Raw genomic sequence first — 20,550 nt, 5'->3', positions numbered from 1 at the left:
TTGGCCTATATGGAATAATTAATGTAGGCGCCAACTGTTAAAAGAATTAAATATATACTACTTTGTTGTATGTACAATCATATCCCAAAATCCCTTTAGAAATGAGATATTTTCTTCCTCTTACAATTTGAATAGAAGAAAATATCTTTTTCAGATCTCTTGTATGTTATTTTTCAGATCTCTTATGTGTAAAAATGAAAGTCTCTTATGAAAAGAACATAACACTAAAAACATTTTGTAAGTGGGCTATAAAACCATTTTTTTTTTTGGAGGTTATTTACTTATTTCCTTATAATTAGTCGTTTGGAAGAACTAAGCTTCTAAATTTTGAAAATAATTTCATTGAACTTTTCATTCTATTCTAATTGTCTGTTTGGTATGACGGAAAATGTTTTCTACGTCAAATGTTTTTCTAGAAAATACTTACTTGAAAAGTAAGTGTTTTTTTAAATGTATTTTTAGATGTTTAGTAAGTAAACAAAAAAAAATTATTCTAGTAGCATTTATATATAACTTAGACAGACATTATGAGGGCGATCTGGGTGGTTGGGGTAGGAGTGGGGGGCGGGGAGGGTGGGGCGGGGGTTGCGATGGTGTAGGGAAGGTGAGTCAGGGGCGGGGTATAGGGAGACAATCAGTATGGAATAGCACTAATGAAACTTATTTCTCCTAATTCCCACAATGAAAGTCATTTTTCATACCAAACATGCCCATCAAACTATATCATATAGATTGGAACAGAACGAGTAAAGAATAAAAAGAAAACAAGACAAAGGTTCACGTGAGTACTCTAAAATTACCACCGAAAAATGGACCCCTAATTTTGATGCATACGCAGTTGAATAATAAATAGACTAATGTGACTTCTAAAAGAAGACAATTAGTTGTTCGATTAGGACATAAAAGGAGATGCTTATTCTCTTAATAATTGGACCATGACTTTCCTTCTAATCAAGCAATTCATTATCATTCGAATATTACATTTTCAAAAGTATATTACTCTAAGCTTAAAAGTTTAGCCCCTCCAAAAATATTATAAGCAAAGCATGCTACCAAGTACCAACCTATGGGGCTGTCCGCCTGGAATCGTGGTTGCTAATTGTGATATTTATTTGAAACATCCTTAATTCATTGCTAATCGTGGTTGCAATGAATTAAGGATGTTTATTTGAAACAGTGGTTTTATTCTATTCATTATAAATGTTAAATTATTATAATTTGATCAAACTGCCCTTCTAATATTACGCTCTTTTATGGTGCGGGGGTGGGGTGGCGCTATGGGCGCGGAAGGGAGACAATTAACATAGAATGTCACTAAATTACGTGACTTATTTCCTCTATTTTTTACAGAGATTCTGATATTTAAGTAACTTTAAAAAAAAAAAAAAAAAAATTGACCAATAAAACATAAGAAAATTAAAAAATATTTTCTTCCCTACCAAACATACCCAAATGGACAAAAAAGAAATGAGAACCCTTAGAAGAAAAGGCACGCAATTGAAATTTTGTAATGACTTTGTTTCTGTCAAAGGCTGCCCTACTGAAATGGCTATCTGAAATCCCAAACAACAGACCATTTTACAGCTACTTTTGGAATGAAGCTTTTGTACTTTCATGCAAATCTAAATTCTTAAAAGATTGTGATACCAGACAAGTCATTCATTAATTAATTATTAAGTAGGTTTTAATTGGCTGTATTTACACCTAACTATTTAATTAATCAGAGAGTCAAGAATCGTGTACTAACTATAGCTGCCAAAATTCATAATGGATTATTTGTTGAAATCCTAAGTTTACGCAAACGATGATCTCATTATATTTTATTCTAGTGATTGCTTTGATATCCATTTTATGAGATTGTGTAATCATAAGTTTGGTTGAGCTAGTTATAGCCTTGCTGGGCTAGTTTCAGATTACGTTGGTATCCATCTTTGTTTTTATGTGCTAGTGTACCTGCATTTTTGTTTATAACCATTTGGTATTCGATAATGTTTTAAAAGGCGTTTTTCTGAGAAAGTCCCGCGTCTCGAGTGCTAAAAATGCATCGAGCCAGACTGGTGAAGCGCTAGTATTATGAGGCATACTGTTGGGATCGAAATAATAGGGTATCATGCGGAAGCTAATAATAGCATATATCGATAAATCAGACGACAAAAAGAACTATACTAAAATAAGCATAATATTATTATATGATTTGGCCAACTAGCTTACCTATGAAAAACTAATATAAAAGCATAAAACTATTGAGAAAATAATCTCCCCTAAACAAAATTCTTGAAGGACTACATTGTGGATGCTACTGTGTTTTTTTGTTCTAGTTATGGGAAGGATGTCTTCAATTTATTATAGATGTCCAAAACTTTTCCCCCAAGACAAGAAATAACCAAATATGGAAGAGAATTATATTTTCCTTTCAGGAAAAATAAAAGCAATTATGGTAATATTTTGACTTTCCTTTAAAAGAAAAGTAAAACTCAAATATGGTAAGAAAATCAAGGTAAAAACCCTAAGACATAAGTCAACCTTCTAAGCATTGCTTAGGCGTAAATGCGATCCCAACCTTCCGGACATTCTAGGTCGGCTTTATCATAAGGCCACTAAAGCAATGGTTTGGGGCCCCAACTTTGTGAGGGCCCCATTTTTCCTAAAAGATTATCATAAATATTATTAACTATTTTTGTAGGTATTGTTAAATTCTAATTTCCCACTTTTACTATTCTTATTATCTTATTATTAAATATTCTAATTCCAAAAAGAAAGGAAAAAAGTGAAAATTTGAAGAAGGTGAAAATTTGAAGAACTAATTAACTCCCAAAAAGGAGCCTTGATAATTATATTATCAATTGAAAAGGATTTGTTAATGATTTCGTATCTAAAAAAGTTAGAAATGTAGACTTGAAACAAAACAATAAATTTGGCGATCTCTCCTTTTTGGGAAAAGGATACAAATGGCCAACCAGGTGAAACTATTGACACCGGTGGCCCAAGAATTTTAAAAGTCATTTTTTAGCCTTTTCAAAATAATTTCATTTTCTAGCCATTTTTCAACTAATTACAGCATATGTATATAAATTGTATCATTTTTGTATCTGTATCACTATTGAATATGTATAGAAAATGTATCATATGTATAGAAACTGTATCATTGTTGTATAGAAGATGTATCGCTACTGTATATGTATAGAAAAAATGTATCACACGTATAGAAACTATCATATAGAATATGTATCCCTAAAGCATATATGTATAGAAAATATATCATTGTTGTATAATTTGTGTGTAATAAATGTATAATCAACAACAGCAACAACATACCCAGTGAGTCCCATAATGTGGGGTCTGGAGAGGGTAGATTGTACGCAGACCTTACCCCTACCTTAGGTAGGAAGGCTGTTTCCGAAAGACCCTCGACTCAAGAAAAAGCATAGGAAAGGTTAGATACGGGTAAACAATTTAAAGCAATTATGAAAATGAAAACAACGAAAGTGAATAAGCCATGATAAACCATTCTGTGCAAACAGATACCCGTAGAAATCAAGGGACAAGAAACTAAAGATCAATGCAACTACTCGCAAGAAAGGATAAACGCGACTACCTACTAGCCTTCTACTCTGATCTGAGTCCTCCATACCCTCCTATCTAAGGTCATATCCTCGGTAAGCTGAAGATGCGCCATGTCCTGTCTAATTTTTGTTTAATAAATATATAATTAATGTATACTTACTAATTATACACATATTATACATGTTTTAGAATATTTTTTGAAGGCTTAATATGAAATTTTTTCGTTGATCTTTAGTGGCAAGCGACTAAAGTCACCACAAATAGTCCTATTCTTTTTGTAGTGAATCTTTTAGTGACAATTTTTCGATCTCTAAAGTCGCCACAAATAGTCTTTGTTCTTTTTTTTTTTTGTAGCGAATAACGTCGCCACAAATGTCTCTTTTTTTTTTTTTTGTAATGTGGGCTGGGCGGCTAGCGCCTGGGAATAGTATAGGCCTAACGGCCAGCTCGGGTATTAAGCCCAAAATGGGGCCTTTTTGGGATTTTCTTTTGGGCAGGTGGCTTCATCGTGTCTCCCTTGTTTTAAAAAAAACATTAGGGCCTCTGTTTAAACTTTGCTTTAGGCCCCCAATCTTGTTGAACCGGCCCTGCAGACATTCATTTTTCTTTGATTTCTTCGCTCTATCCAATCTCTTAAACAGACTAGAACATTCAAAGAACATCTCGAGAGACTGCAATAAGAACAACGGGATGCTGCTCTGAGCTGTCCTCCTACCATTGCAACAGAATAAAATAAATTTAATTTGAGTTGGCCTTCTACCATTGCTTATGAAAATAGACAAATGTTCGGAATTATTAACTGTTCGACCGTTTAACTATCCATGTCTTATGTTAAATTTGTACCATTACTCTATATTTGAAGGTAATATACTTTTAAAGATAGTCCAAATATGACATATGTCTTACATAAAGTGGCCAAAAACACACATTTTAATTGATTGAATGTTAGATGTGTAGAGTCATATATCACGACGACTAAAATCAGTACCAAAACTGAGGGATCGAAAGTGCTATTCTCCTACTTTTGAAGATTTGCAAACTCAAATTTTCACATATTTCAAAAACTCAAAAGCTCCAAAACTAAGGATAGCATATTCCCGGACTCGTGTTATACAAGGTTCTTACAGAAAATGATCTATCTGGATATAAAAAAAATCAGTTCCAAATTTTACAGATTATATGTTCTCTCTTCCATTTTCCTGAGCAGATGGCTAACAAACATGTCTCAGCAAGTATGCAAAAAGTTAGTAAGGCACGGTGGCGGTAACAGTTCTGTGTCTAGGATCAGTGAGAACAGTTTGTACATTGGCAAAATCAGTTTCCTTCATCACTCTTTCAAGATCAGTCAAGTAGTATTCATCCAGAAAAGGTTCAGTACTCTTCATCAATGTAAACAACACTGGTGGTAATTCCTGTACAATTAGAAATCATAGAGAAGCTGGACTCAGTGGAGGAGCCACGTTTGCTGAAGGGTGTTCAATTGAATCCCCTTCGCCAAAAATTATACTCTGTATATAGGTGAAAAAAAAAATCTTTTGTACTTATGTTTGTGGAGAAAATGACAAAAATGGCCCTTATGTTTGAGGGTAGGTTCAAAATAGTCTCTTAAGTATGCACTGTACAGTTTTTGTCCTTTGAGTTTGCCAAAAGTTAAATCTTTTAGTCACTGTCAAATATTAAACAATTTATGTTTGATAGATTAGACGGAAACAGTGGAATAAAAGACTTAGCCATAAACATCACGAAAGTCCCTCAAATCCAAAAATATGCAACAAAAGAACTGCTCTAGACTTTTCATAGTTAACTTTTGGCAAACTTAAAGTGTTAACTTTTACAAACTTAAAGGACCAAAAACGTTAAGTGCATACTTGAGGGACTATGTTGAACCTACCTTCAAACATAAGAGACCATTTTGTCATTTTCTTCTCTATGTTTGTGTATGTCTGTATTTTATATATTGTTGAGTCTCCTAAACGTAACAGAGCATTTTCTTGAACCCCTTTAATAAAATTTCTGCCCCTGCCATTGGCTGGACTCATAAATAGTCTGTTCATAGTTTGTGTTTGAATGGTTGAGTAAAGCAGACCAACCAATTTGAAACTTTTATATCGAATTTTTATGTTGTAATTGAAAGAACGGACGTACCTGAAGAATCTTCGACTTTGGCTGCAGAAGAAAGCAAGAAAATGTAATAAGACTGATGTAAAACAGTATTGTAATAGCAATAGTTATCAGTTAATTACTAAAACAGTATTATAATAGCAATAGTTATCAGTTAATTACAGCAAGGTAAATTACCGAGTTATCAGTTATAGCAATAGTTCCTCCAGGTCGAAGCAGCCGGAATGACTCCTTCACTACATTTCTTATTGCTCTTTCAGGACATTCATGAAACTGCACCAACAGTAGAAAGTCAAAGACAGTTCAGTAAACATAAACGTCGAACAAAATCTGCATCCCTCAATTTGTTGCTTTAGCATTATAGATGATACCCATCAACCAATAGTAGGCGTTGGACATGAATTGAGTGATATTTGAGAAAAAGTACTCCCTCTGTCCGAATTTATGTGAAGGTGTTTGACTGGACAAGAAATTTAAGGATAAAAAGAAGACTTTTGAAGCTTGTGGTCCAAAATAAGCCACAGATATTTGTGCGGCTATAAATAATCTCATTAAGGGTAAAACAGGAAGTTTAATGTTAAATTGTTACTAAATATAGAAAGGTGTCCTCCATTTTGGAACAGACTAAAAAGGAAAAAGTGTAATGTAAATTGTGACGGAGGGAGTAGTATTTAAAGTTGAAGTTGTGTTGAACATGCATTTCACTTGAAAAAAAAAAAAAAGTTGAAGTTTTGTGAGTGGAAAAAATTTCACTTGAATAACCGACTACATTTAGAGCCTGTTTGGATGGGCTTAAAAAAAGCAACTTATAAGCTAAGCCAAACGGGCCCAATTATTTTTGGGCTTATTTTAAGCGCAAAATAACTTATAAGTTGGTCAGCCAAACACTCAAAAAAGCTGAAAACAGCTTATAAGTTGTTTTTCAGCAACTTATGAGCCAATCCAAACGGCCATTTTCTCTACTGCATGAAGAAACACGTGGGGAAAAATAGTAATCGACTCCTAAGCTATAGCGCAACAATCTATATATTCATTGGTAACACGACCTTTGATAATTGAATCTTCCAATTTTCATATTTCATATTCAAACTTCATATAGGATTACTTAAAATATTAGTAATAAATATCCTTTACTTTTTACTGACCAATTCCGGGCACATATCTAACAATGTTGCTTTGAGAAGTCACAAAGATCATATATGCCGAAAAAATTATGTTTATCACGAATTTTGCTCTGGTGTTCATATGAAATGGAACGAGCTAATCTTCCTGTAAAGTAATTGATTTATCTTTGCAGTTAGCTAGACAACATACCACATAAGCAATTGAAACGAGATCAAATGATTTGGAAGGCAAGCCGGTGTTTTCACCATTTGCGTGTATCCAGCTGATAGAATTCTTTCCCTGGTTTCTTTTCTTTTCTTTATATTGAGCAACAGAAAGGAAATAAGGTGAAAGATCCAAACCCTGCAGAAGATGATCATGATTAGAAAGATATTAAATGTTTAAGAATGAGAGAAAATGACAAAAATGGTCTCTTATGTTTGAGGGTAGATCTAAAATAGTCCCTTAAGCATGTACTGAATAGTCTTTGTCCTTTAAGCTTGCCAAAAGTTAATGCTTTAAGTCTCCGTCAATATTTACCCAACTCTGTAAATTAGATTTGACAAAAAATATGAAGAACAAATAAAAAAGAAATTAGTGGAACTCACATATCTTTTTAGTATCTAGTACAGTTTTTTGTGTTGCATATTTAGGATTTGATAGGACTATCTTAGTGTTATGGATTTATGGTTAAATCTTTATTTCCACTGTTTCCGTTGAATCTAACGAACATAAACTATTAAATATTTGATTTTTACTAAAAGTGTTGACTTTTGGCTAACTTAAAGGACCAAAACTATTCAGTGCATACTTTAGGGGAATACTTTGAACCTACCCTCAAACATAAGAGACATTTTTTGTCATTTTCTCTCTCTTTCTCTTATGCAGATCAAATTATAAATGTTTATTCATACTCACAGTCACTTTAGCAGAAGGATATCTGTCTGCAATATATCGTGTGCTCACACCAACAGAGCATCCAATGTCAAGAATATCTCTGATTGAGAAGTCTGCTGAATATTGCTGATGATGTTTTTCGATTGCATCAAGCCAATTTCCACGTACTATCTGGTTTGCTTCATCAAGTGAAGACGCATTAGGTATTGCACGTCTCACCATCGACATAGTTGCGGCCTCTACTTCAGCTGCAGCCTACAGTAGTTAATTAAGTTTCACTCATTGTCATGCAATAAAAAAAATAACGCTTTTGGAGAAGATTTCCCTTCTTTCATTTCTTATCTCGTGTGATAGAGTTCAATTAAGGCCTAATCCTTGAATGTTTACATTACAGATGGTGAGGACGAGATGTTCCCTGGTGGACTTGGTGATGCACCACTGAGGTAGTAACTTATTTACATGGCGTAGTTTGACTAGGCATTGAATTTAAGAAAGAAAGACTTTTGGAACTTGTGGTTTTAAACATGCCATGAGACTTTGTGGCTATAAAAGCATGTCATTCAGGGTAAAATGAAAAGTTTAAAGTTAAATTGTTTTCAAATATAGAAAGATGTCATTCTTTCCGGAATGGATTAATAAGGATAGTATCACATAAAATGGAATAGAGGAAGTATATCATATATATGAAAACATAGGAAAAACATACTCCCTCCGTCCCAATTTATGTGAAGATGCTTGATTGGGCATTGAGTTTAAGGGAAAAAGAAAGACTATTGAAACTTGTGATCTAAAGCAAATCATAGCAGTTTTTGTGGTTATAAATCATCTCATTAAGGATAAAATGGGAAGTTTAAAATTAAATTACTACTCCCATCATTTCAATTTATTTGTCTTAGTTTGACTTGACATGGAGTTCAAGAAAGTAAAGAAGACTTTTGAATCTTGTGGTCTAAAACTAAAGGTATGTATAAAGTACCAAAATGCCCTTTAATCTTGGGGTTTTAAACATACCATGTGAGATGTTAAAATTAAAGAATTGCCAAATTAGGAAAGAGGCATTCTTTTTTAAACAGACTAAAAGAAAAGTAAGACAAACAGATTGAAACAAAGGGACTGAGGGAGTACTAAATATAGAAAGATGTGATTCTTTTTGGGACCGGATAAAAAGGAAAGAGTGCAACATAAATTGAGACATACGGAGTATATAGAAAGGAGTGGGAGGAAAAGAATGATGGAAGTAGAACCAGGTGATCCCTGGAATCAGCCAGTTTTAGGTTAAAAGTTGTTGGCGCATTGGTTCCCTCAATTAAAATACAAAACCAAAAGCAGTTGGACAAACTTGCACTTCTAAGCAACTTAATAAGGACAAACTTGCACTTCTAAGCAACTTAATAACCAAATGAAATCAACATTAGTACCATAAGCAGATAACCAAGAGGACATATCATAACTTCTATAACTTGATCACCAAACCAACAAACCAACAGAAGCACAGATAATTAACGAAGTACAAATGAAAGCAAAAGCCATTCAACCTGGATGACTTGACTCCAACAAAAACTCAAACGTAGATGAAGTTATGCCCTAAACTCAAAAGTAAGTGTTGGATGTTAATTCTTACCAGCCAGGACAGGTTGCCCTCATCATACGCGTGGAAGGGATTGAGATAATCTGGAAGAAGAAATCACCGTGTGAGCCAGTTTGTTTTTTTGGAAGGTTCATCTAGTATAGTAAAAGTTGAAATGAAAAGGCCGTTTTCCAGTTCTAAACACAGATTCTAAGAATTTACAGGTTAGCTGATAGAACAAATCAAAGGCTTAAAGATAAAACCAAAGCCAGTGACATTGTAATAGCAACATGTGAATTATGATTTGAAATTATGAAGAAACTCTTTGCTCTATTGGTAGGGCATATCAACCTGTAATCATAGGTTAGGTTTCTGAGTAACCAGGTTAAGCTGAACCACTTGGAACAGCTCGATTAATTTAGTATATCATTTTAGGAGCCCCTAATAAATATAGATCGAAGTTATCCAATTCTTATAATATGATGGTTGATTTTTCAAGGCCTAGTTGTAACTACCGTCTTGTCTTTAAGATCATTTTCAGAAATGCAGACCTTTTCTCTCTTTTGGCATGCTGCTCCCCGGGCAAGAAGTGCAAGTGGAGAAAAACGAAAGCAAGGGAATTCTTCTCTATTTTGGGGAGAAATCGTTTGATTGCATACTGAATATATACATGTCTTTCTTGTTCCACTGGTTAAGAACATTTTCGGCGGGGTAAAAAAAAAGAAAAAAATGTTAAAAAGTTTCATAAAGAAACTTACAATCAGGGTATACAATAGCAGGATTCTCAATGCTCTCTAACTCTTTGTAAACATCTGAATCCAGTATCTGCTTTGTCATCTCTCTCCATGGAATATTAGTTTTCTCAGCTGTACTGTTCAAACCCCAGTATGTCAGATCAATTTTCTTTCATTCCAAGAACTTCTCAAGAAAATAGAAATAGCATCATAAATAGCAAAATTGTCGCATTCTTCAAATAAGTATATAAAAGTGCTTCTTTTAAATTTACTGAGCTAATTCACACATTTCAATATGGTATCAACATAGCAAAAAAATTACTGAGATCAGTTATTTCCCTACATATCAACAAAAAGTATCTACACGTAGCTGATTCAAGAAAAATAATTTGACCACACATGAGTAACATACCGAAAACTTAAATAAATGAAGGAAAAGGGTAAAAAAGAAATACCCATGAACTATTTGGATGTCTTAGGGCTTGGACCATAAAAAAAAAAAAAATCATTTTTTTCAAAAAATCACAAACTTCAACCTTATTTCAAGTGAAATGCATGTCCAAACACAAATTCAACTTCCAAATACCATTTTTCAACTTCACATACCATTTTTTTTTTCAAATATCGCTCAATCGATGTCCAAATGCCTACTTAATTTTAACCAATGTTATATTTTAGGGACATTCATACCCTAAGCAAATTATCTCATACTTGCCCTTTGACCTAACTGAATTCCAACTAGAAGTATAACGGCTAGTAATTTTATACCATAGTCAAAGTCAAAAGGGATAATATTAGACCTTTTCTCGAAGTATTTGTACATGCAGGATCCACTCAATTCATGCTGGACCTCCCTCAAAAGAAGGAACAAATACGAGAAGATTTGCTATGAATAGCCCCAAAGTATAACGGAGAGGGTAGAATTAAAATATTTTCTATAATAAATGGGTAAAATTTGGACCTTTCCTCATAGATAAATACTTGAAATAGTTCATTTTCTAACTGCATCCAATGGAGTTTTGCCTAAAATCACTAACTAGTTTTACAAAAATGAAACTATCGGTTGTTCACTTTTCTCGAGGTTCAGTTTGTAAAACAATCTCGGCATTAGGTGTGTTTTGCAAACTAGTTGGTAATAGTTCAAGACTTCAAGTAGGAAAAGTGAACAATTGATAAGTTGAGGTTACAAATTACCGGGTGATTTTCCATCTTTCAATAATCTTGATGACCCTTAACTCTAGATAAATACATGAAATAGTTCATTTTCTATCTTTGTTGTGGTTAATGAGATAGTTGAGAACTATAAGGTCTCGGGTTCAAATCTCAGCTAGAAACTAGGAGATACGGAGATTTACAAGTTCAACCGAACCCAGTAGCTATTGCTCAAACGGTTTATTTGTATTAAGAAATTCATTAAATATCTACAAATATTAAGTTTAGAACTATAAAACTTGAAGTCGTCATTTTAGATCCAGAACACATAAAGTTGAAATCCTGGCTCCGCCTCTAAAGTAGCCAGGACTCATGGAATTAGTCGAGGCGCGCAAGCTCACCCTGACATCCCAGTGGTGGGAGGAAGCAGGTACCCGTGGAATTAGTTGAGGTGTGTAAGCTGGCCCGGATACCATGGTGTAAGAAAAGAGAAGGAAATAGTTCATTTTCTAACTGAGTTAAGTCTATGTTCAGACAATACAACAAACAGATAGTAAGCAAGAAAGAAATCGGACCTTATGAAAACCTGTCTAGCACCAAGTTTGAGTACAGAAAAGATTGGTTTAATGGAAACCAGAGTTCCAACTAGACGTGAAAGTGGAGTTTCTCCTGTCCATTTAGGCCTTTCAAGTTGTCCTTCATTTGCCTGTGCCACTGCTTGAAGAAGAAGAAGAAGAAGCAGACACTCTAAAAGGCAAAATACGTCTTCTGGTTGCATTTTTCAGTAATGGGTCGTGGCTTGTATTGTTGGTTATCGTGAAGATACTGGGATTTGCAGTGTCAAGCTTGAAGCTGAAAGCCATTTTGCTATTCTGGAAAGGGCGCAGCTATTTTTGAGGTTTTATGGCTTATTGAGGCTAATGCGTATATTAAAGGACGTAACATAGTTTAAGTGCTTAACTTATCTACTTAATGGATGCCAGGAGACACGCTCAGAAACTTCTCTAAAATTTTAGTCGGAAGAGCCTTATATCAATACTTTATCATGTGTTCAGATGCTCAATCAGAACTGATCATAATTCGAGTGTGTAAACGAAATTTACTAGCAATTTTAAGAGGCTATCGATATGACAACAACAACAACAACATACCCAGTGTACTCCCACAAGTGGGGTCTGGGAAGGATAAAGTGTTAGCAGACCTTAACCTACCTTGGGAGGTAGAAAAGATGTTTCCGATAGACCCTCGGTTCATAATAAAGCAATAACAAAGCTGGTCAAATAGGAAAAAGGAACAGTAACTACAACAAGACAGTATTCTAAGCAAATAACAAGAAACATTAAATAATATGGATTAACAAAAGTCGAGGACAAGAAACTATGGGAGAAATACTAGGACTACTAGTAAGGGAGGATTTTAAGAGGATCTGACACGGATGCGACAAAATATTTTGGAGAGTCCGAGCAACATACCTTATAAAAACCTGTCTAGCACCAAGTTTGAGTATAGAAAAAAGAGGTTTAATGGAAATGAGAGTTCCAACAAGACGTGAAAGTGGAGTTTCCCCTGTCCATTTAGGTCTTTCAAGTTGTCCTTCTTCAAATGCTTGTGCACTTCCACTACTTGAAGAAGAAGCAGAGACTCTAAAAGGCAAAATACTGCTTTTTGTTGCATTTTTCAGTAATGGGTCATTGCTTGAATTGTTAGTTATGGTGAAGAAACTGGGATTTGCAGTGTTAAGCTTGAAGCTGAAAGCCATTTTTAGCTGTTCTTGAAAGAGAACAGTTATTCTTGTTCCAACTGAAAATTGTTTTCACTCTTTTTTTTTTTTCTTTCTTTTTCCATGGTTTGTTTGCGAAATTCTTGTGGTTTGAATTGAAAGACTATCAAAATCTCCAAAATCTTAATGGACCAACGAGAAGGGAACACGTGTACTTTCTATACTTCTACATGATAACCTTTTATTCTGTTTTTTGGTCAAATGTTCGAGAAATCTTGTTATGTTAAGAGACATGAATAGTAATATTAGTGTGAGGAACTTCTATTCTGTCTTTTCAAACGTTTTCCTCCTACAATTTGAATGAAAGATAGTCAACAGAAAAACGTCTTACATGTAAAATCAAAAATCTTGAAAAATTTGGCATAAAACTAAAAAGGTTGTTAATGGACCAAAACCAATTGACCCCAATAAGTTCTCACCAACTTCTATTCAATTAGGATGAAAAAATAAACAAAATTACAACCACCACCTGCATACCGCTTGTAATCACGAAAAGACCGTGAGATAACGTACTATAATCTCAAAATAAAGGGTGATTTGCACAAACAGGTTATTTTTGTGCCTGTATCTAAAAATTATCCCTTGTTTTGACAAGGGTTCGAAAATGATATTCCAGAGTTTAATGGGTGGAAAAAGACAAAAATATCCTAATTTGAGTGGCAAGTATTTGCAAATACCCGAAATTAATTTATTCCACCTTCTATCCTGTAATAGTAGATAAATTCTCATATAACTCTTTCGAATTAGTTATACACTTTGGTTTCTGGTATTAAAATCTGCATTTAATACCGAAACCAAACATGGTACGAAGCAATATTGATTTATATAACAAGAATAACTTGGCTTGTACCTGAAACAAAACGACCCCAAAATGAACAAGGCAATAAAAATATTAAAATTTGGTGAAATTTAGATCATAGAGGTTAAGAGGACAAACAAACTGGTATTCTCTGTTTGGCTGCGGCAGTCATCTGAAACTAACACTACCTATAGACCATCGACAAGACGGAACAACTCACTCTATTAGGGAGGGAAATAGCACTGGGATGCAAAATCGAACCATATGCAGACATCCAACTGACAATCAAACAAACTAAAACAAGACACGCCAATAATACAAGCATCTATTATGACCCTAACTAACTCGCACCCCTCGGTGCATCATCATCCTCCCTTGTCCAAATACACATAGTAGGTTCTAATTGTTTAGCCCCTTACTGCAAAAATAGAAGAAAAAATATGGTTCAGAATAAGTTGAAAGGTTAACTACTCGAGCGTAGGTGAAAAATTAAATAATTGTTTGAGTAAAGGATCGGAAAGATGAACGAAGAGCTCACCTCGGCACCCTCAGCTCCTGATTTGCTTGTGGCCGCATCTCCCTTTTGGGCATCTTCTGTTGAGAAGGGAAAAAAGAAATGTCAACAAGAATAATTAAAAAGTCAATATTTTTTCAATGTCAGCAAAGGCATTGTATTCATCTAATTAAATTTCTGTACTACCATAGAAGACCTATCTGTTAGCCTTAATCAGCATCAAACAATGTGTTGCACTGCGATTATAATCCATCTTCAAAGTCAATTTGGTTGAAGAATGTTAAACAAAAAGATGCCAAAATTTTCCAATCTCAATGCCTCGATACAAGCAGGAAAATCTGTGAAATACTGAAGCAAAGAGTACAATTGGCTAATCCTAGAACATTGAAAGTCTTACCTACTAGTTGAAGCAATCCCAACCTCATCCTCAATCAGTAAATGAAAACAAAAGTATGAAACATTAGTGCAACTCCGTCCTCACTAGATTATCCTATGTCCGACAAATCGTTGGATGAAGCAAGAAAATTTCTCAAACAGCCAGCATTTCCAGCCTGATTTGATTCCTTTTTCCCATAAAATAAGAAACGGCTATAAAACAACCTCCCGTCCTGCCCCCTATACTTGATGCAGATATTGTGGAACTCCTTTCTCACTAGATTCTTGAATGTCTGTTAAAGCACTTAGATGAAACAAAGAATAATCCTCAAACAACTAACATTTCTAGCCTGACTAGATCCTTGTACCTCAGAATAATATCAATACCTACAACTCTTGTTTTCTCTAGACTTGTTTTCAAGCAGTACACTGCAGTCCAAAGTTCTCAGATGCCATGTAGAATGTTGTAGAAATGATTTAATCTTCCTGTACACCTCCGATTATCTTGATTGACAAGTTACCATCCATAATACACAAAAACTATGGCAACTATACTAGAAAAGGGCAATCAGAAAGTTCAACAAACCCCACTTAAATCAGTTTCCGCATTCAATAGAAAAATGAAAAACAAAAGAGAGAGAAATGCACTGTGCTAGCAAACCATAACAAGCTAACTGAATCCGCAATCGCAAGTTGTAGATTATACAAAGATCAAGGCAACTTGAGAATCTGACTTGAAGTATACCTGAATCCTCTGGAATATCAGAAGTCCACAAGGTGAGATTGTCCCTTAGAAGCTGCATAATCAAGGTGCTATCTTTGTAGGACTCCTCATTCAGGGTATCCAACTCTGATATTGCTTCATCAAAAGCCTGCTTTGCAAGGTGGCATGCCCTGGAGAAGACAGATCATAATAAGTTGAGATTATATACAGGTGATGAGTAGACTTCAAGTAGATGATAATGCAAAAATAACAGACCTTTCAGGAGAGTTCAGGATCTCATAGTAGAAAACAGAGAAATTCAAAGCCAAACCCAACCTAATGGGATGGGTAGGTGGCAATTCAGCCTCAGCGGTGGATGTAGCTGACTGCACATGAGGTTTAGAAGGAATAATAAGAAGAATGAGATAAACATAGATTCACGTGTTGTGTAATCAAAAGCAGCTATATATTCAAACATGAGGAAAAAGTCATGCACAACGTTTGTAATGCTGAAAAATTAAAATAACAATAAGATAAACTCCCATAAGGACATCATATTTTTATGAAAAAGGTCATTGCTTTCCAACGCCCAAGTACCAAAACTTGGGATACAAAACATAATGGTTTGCAAAAGTTTAAAAGACAACAAAACAGAAAAAAGAGCGGGGGGGGGGGGGGGGGGGGGGGGGGGGGGGGGGAGGAGGAGGTTGGAACTACATTCAGTATCACCATTTTGTTGTGTGCTGCATCATGAAATTGAAAGAACCAAGAATATATAAAGGACCCTAGCTCATGTGGCAAAAATTGAACCCCACACTTGTAGGCTGTAACCAAGATGTCACAGTCTAGATTCTCATCAATGTATCAAATTGCTATTAGTCAGCTTTCCAGTTAGCATGTATACATCACTAAAGGGAAAAAGCAGATTTTTAACCAAAAAAAAAAAGAGTAACCCTCTCATCTACTTGGAGGCTGTAACCAAGATGTCACAGTCTAGATTCTCATTAATGTATCAAATTGCTATTAGTTAGCTTTCCAGTTAGCATGTATACATTACTAAAGGGAAAAAGCAGATTTTTAACCAAAAAGAAAAAAGAGTAACCCTCTCATCTACTTGGAGGCTGTAACCAAGATGTCACAGTCTAGATTCTCATCAATGTATCAAATTGCTATTAGTTAGCTTTCCAGTTAGCATGTATACATTACTAAAGGGAAAAAGCAGATTTTTAACCAAAAAGAAAAAAGAGTAACCCTCTCATCCAGGATCCTTTCAAACCTTCACGCATCCAGGAAGAACAAACGAATGGATTTTTCTCATGTGTAGTACAGTCTAACTAAAGAGCAATTCCAACAAAAAAAAAGGGTCCATCGTAAAATTTACATACATGATGCTACCCACTCAAACGAGTCACTTGCATTGAGATCAATCTTCAAACAGACAGACAAGCACACACACGCTGTATATACATATTATGCACACATTCATATAAAGGTACTTTAGTCTTTAAGAGGTCAAAAGCCTGAATTTAAGTCATTCAATATGGATTAAGCAAACAGAAGATCTGTCAATTCTTGCATAAAAGGCACTGAACCAAGAAAAAGGAGGTGGACACTGATATGTGCACTTCTGTATTTTTCTAGAAGAAGTTAGGTACAAGCAAACCATTACCTCATAAGCCTTCAATGAAAGATCAGAAACCTCTTTCTTATCGTCACCGCTTTTGAACTCTGCAAGATAGCGATAATAATCTCCTTTCCTGTACACAAAGTAAACCAAACCAAAATGAACAACCACTGAAGCTTCAACTTCCCCAAGTCATCATAAACAACATTTGTTACTCAAGCTGATTAATGCAAAAGGCCTCACATCTTATAGTAAAATACAGATGATTCGCCAGCAGGACATGAGGGAATGAGATGCTCATCAATCACAGTCATGATGTCACTGCAAATGTCGGTGAGCTCCTTCTCAACCTTATGTCGGTACTCCTTGATCCGTTTTGCATTCAGCTCGTTTCCTCTTTGCTCCTCCTTCTGTTCAATAGAGGACAAGATCCTCCATGATGCTCTCCTTGAACCTACGACGTTCTTATAACCAACAGAAAGCAAATTCCTCTCCTCCACAGTCAATTCAACGTCCATATTCGCGACCTTCTTCATTGCATCAACCATCTCTGTAAAACAGTGTCTAAATATAAAAGTCTAACCAATTAACAACAAAAAATGCCTAATTTAGTTTTAATTGCTGAAAAGAAGGGAGATGGAAAAAGAGTTACGCAAAGTCGATCCACAACGAAGTACTCAAATTTAACTGAAGTAATCTTATTGGTTTAATCCATAGTTTTACTTTATATACATTATAATATAGCATGAATTATAGGAAGAACCAAAGCGTCAGATAACAATGAAGGGTTTAATATTTTTTTCATCCATTTCCATGCAATCAAGGAAGACTTTTGTTACCATCTCTAAACTTTCTTTTCGTCACCATCTTAAAAAAAAAAAAAAAAATTACTTTTATATTGATATGAATATTAATTAAATAAACATTTTGTGGATAGAGCTCAAAAACAACACATCGACAATTTTTTTTCTTTGATAACCAATCTGAGCCGAGTTGCGCGCACCTCAACTAATTCCACGGGACACTTCTTCGAAATTCTAATTTTTATGCGGTTCTACTATTGGTAATTGACAAATCGAAAATTACCAATAGTAGAACCTCGACAAAAAATTAGAATTTTGACGAAGTTAAGTTTGATTTCAGAACACAATAATTGCAATTAAGCAGATAACATTAAGATCACAAACACTGATTAAGATTTATAATTTTTTTTTTTATATATATATAAAAGAAGCAGCAAACATTAATTAAGAAGATATAAATCTCCACTATCATAAAATTTGTCCACTATAATTAAGCAGATAGATCAAAGAACAAAAACATCAATTAAAAAGATAACAAAATTAGAAGAATGAGCAATCAGATACAAATATCAGTCAAATTTAAACATATAAAAATAAAAATTCATCAAATTGAGATAAAAAAAATCGATACAGAGAAACATTTATATCTATAGAGAGAGAAAAAAAAAACCTAATTAAACATACAAATCAAAGAAAAACCCTAACAATCGTAGCGTTTTCAGCTTAATTAAACATATAAATTATGAATTTGAATAAATAAATTTTAATATTCAATTTTTGAGTACCCAGTATAGTAAATTTAACATATAAATCAAAAAAAAAAAAAATTGTACTAATTTGAGATCAAAAAATTCGTCTACTTCGCTAAGTTTGATATTCGAATATTGATCAAGTAATCATACATCAAATCAGTCTAATTTAGCATACAAATCAAAAAAAAAATATTAATTTCAGATCAAAAAATTTCGATAGAGACAAATTTTATATCTATAGAGAGAGAGAGAGAAAAAAAAAAACTAACCATCATATCGTTCAGCTTGTTCGGCAAGTTTAGCGAGATAAACGAAGTTCTCGCGTTCTTTTGACGGAGCTGCTGCTGCTGCCATTTTTCCGATTTAAGAGTATCTTCGTCTTCAGTTGTGCCAAAGCAGATTCTTCACTTTCCTTTTTATTTCTCTGTCTCTTCAATCTAACATTTGATGGGTTTTGACCAGTGTTTTAAGAGGTGACGTGACCCATTGTGGGGTCCAGGCATAAGTCTCGAGGCACGGGCGTAAGTCTCAATGAATAAGGCAATATGGGGCGTAAGTCTCATGAATATAGGAGGATGTATGTCATATGTTTCTTTAATTTTGTAATTTTATTATTAAGAAATAAGTGAAGGTAAAGTTTTCATTTGAATTTTGCAATAAATCATTAATAATATAAAAAGAATTATTATAAATATTATTTGAGAAAGGTATTAACATAAAAAATGTTAATAGCGTAGATAATCTTTAAAAATGAAATCTTCATTCACCTGATCATCGATTCTCAGGTTTATTACTTCTTTCCGACCTCAACTAATATTTGTATTGACTTTTCTTTATATATTCAAAGAAGGAGAAGGGCAAAAAGTGTAAGAGCAATGAAAATCTCTGTCATATCAGTTTCAGACATAATTATCTAAAAAATACTATTTATAATAGTGTTATTTTCTATGAGAGTTGCTTTATTTATTTATATATTTTAGGAAAAATCGCTACAACATGAAACTTGATAACATAAAGTATAAATATCATTATACCAATAATAAAAATCATAATTTATAGCAAAAATACTTTTAAAGCATTAAAAATTAAATTTAACTCCCGGGGCGTACACCTTTACGCCCGGGGTTTACGCTTTTGTGCCTAGGACTTACGCCCCAAATTTTAGGGCGTACATTCTATGGATCTACGCCTTTCATTTGCGTCCCGGAGCGTTTTTGGTACGCCTTGCCCCAAAAATGCCTCTGAAAACACTGGTTTTGACAATCTCTCACATATATTTTTGGGGCTTAATACTTCGACAGAACCTTAAATTATGGTAAATTTCATTTAGATACTTGAATTGCGATTTATTTCTATTAAGCACCTGAACGCATGATAAAATATTCCTAGTACATACTTTCAGCTCAAAAGTTGTAAACGTTTCTGCATGTTTTCTCAAACGTCATTACGTAGATTATAAGTTAATCACTTAAAATATGTCACTTTCTTTAATTATTAGCACTAGCCTCAATTACCATAAGACCTCAGGCTTATTTCAATTGAGACTGATGGGTATATTTACTTAACTTTTTAATAGACACTTGAGAATAGGCCTTAGAACCGAAAGTGTCTAATTGGAACAATTTATCATGTGTTCAGATGATCAATTGGAAGAAGTCGTAATCTGAGAGTCTAAAATTTATTGACAAGTTTAAGGGATTGTCGATATATTAAACCTTTATTTTTATTTTTATTTTGTTATAAAAATAGAAATATTATAAGCCTTAACTGTTTTGGGATACATGGTAACCAAATAATCATTTTTCAAGAAAAAAATTCAAAAAATAACTGCAACTCTCAAAAACATCTGAATTGCACCATTTCTTAACTAACTTATCTGCTAAATCATTCGCTTCCTTGTAGACGTGGATTAACGATGGATCACCAGCTCTAGGTGTTAAAAAAAAGGGGTCTTGAACAATATAACAAGTTATATTAATTGGGCGGAATCAGAATTTTCATTTAGAGAATTCAAAATATAAGAAGTAAAACACACGAATAAGCTAAGAAGAGTTAACACCT

At 34.1% G+C, this 20,550-nt stretch overlaps 2 protein-coding genes across 4 annotated transcripts; both read right to left on the bottom strand.

Annotated features, from left to right (window-relative positions):
- Window positions 1–4,637: 4,637 nt before the first annotated feature.
- Window positions 4,638–12,991, bottom strand: LOC132053333 (uncharacterized). 2 transcript variants are annotated; one of them, XM_059445311.1, is made up of 8 exons: window positions 12,612–12,991; window positions 10,012–10,124; window positions 9,308–9,357; window positions 7,708–7,941; window positions 7,000–7,152; window positions 5,863–5,958; window positions 5,710–5,730; window positions 4,638–4,976 (listed from the first exon to the last, which is right to left on the bottom strand). In XM_059445311.1, exons 1-8 carry the CDS (start codon window positions 12,896–12,898, stop codon window positions 4,809–4,811), a joined length of 1,122 nt encoding a protein of 373 aa, XP_059301294.1. In that variant the 5' UTR covers window positions 12,899–12,991; the 3' UTR covers window positions 4,638–4,808. The 2 variants fall into 2 exon arrangements, with proteins under 2 accessions (XP_059301294.1, XP_059301296.1); XM_059445313.1 differs by lacking the exon at window positions 12,612–12,991 and adding an exon at window positions 11,715–12,022.
- An 800-nt stretch (window positions 12,992–13,791) lies between these two features.
- LOC132053334 (14-3-3 protein 9-like) lies at window positions 13,792–18,962 on the bottom strand. Of its 2 annotated transcripts, none has more exons than XM_059445315.1 (7): window positions 18,759–18,962; window positions 17,178–17,484; window positions 16,980–17,067; window positions 15,587–15,696; window positions 15,353–15,501; window positions 14,257–14,309; window positions 13,792–14,136 (listed from the first exon to the last, which is right to left on the bottom strand). In XM_059445315.1, the coding sequence occupies exons 1-7, from the start codon at window positions 18,841–18,843 to the stop codon at window positions 14,134–14,136; spliced, it is 795 nt and encodes a 264-aa protein (XP_059301298.1). In that variant the 5' UTR covers window positions 18,844–18,962; the 3' UTR covers window positions 13,792–14,133. The 2 variants fall into 2 exon arrangements, with proteins under 2 accessions (XP_059301298.1, XP_059301297.1); XM_059445314.1 differs by having other exon boundaries at window positions 14,257–14,312; window positions 18,759–18,957.
- Between the last annotated feature and the right edge of the window lie 1,588 nt (window positions 18,963–20,550).

The sequence above is a fragment of the Lycium ferocissimum genome, chromosome 4, assembly GCF_029784015.1.
Source record: "Lycium ferocissimum isolate CSIRO_LF1 chromosome 4, AGI_CSIRO_Lferr_CH_V1, whole genome shotgun sequence".
Lineage (NCBI taxonomy): Eukaryota > Viridiplantae > Streptophyta > Magnoliopsida > Solanales > Solanaceae > Lycium > Lycium ferocissimum.
Note: the sequence above shows the minus strand (reverse complement) of the source record. Positions and strands in the feature narration are given on the sequence as shown.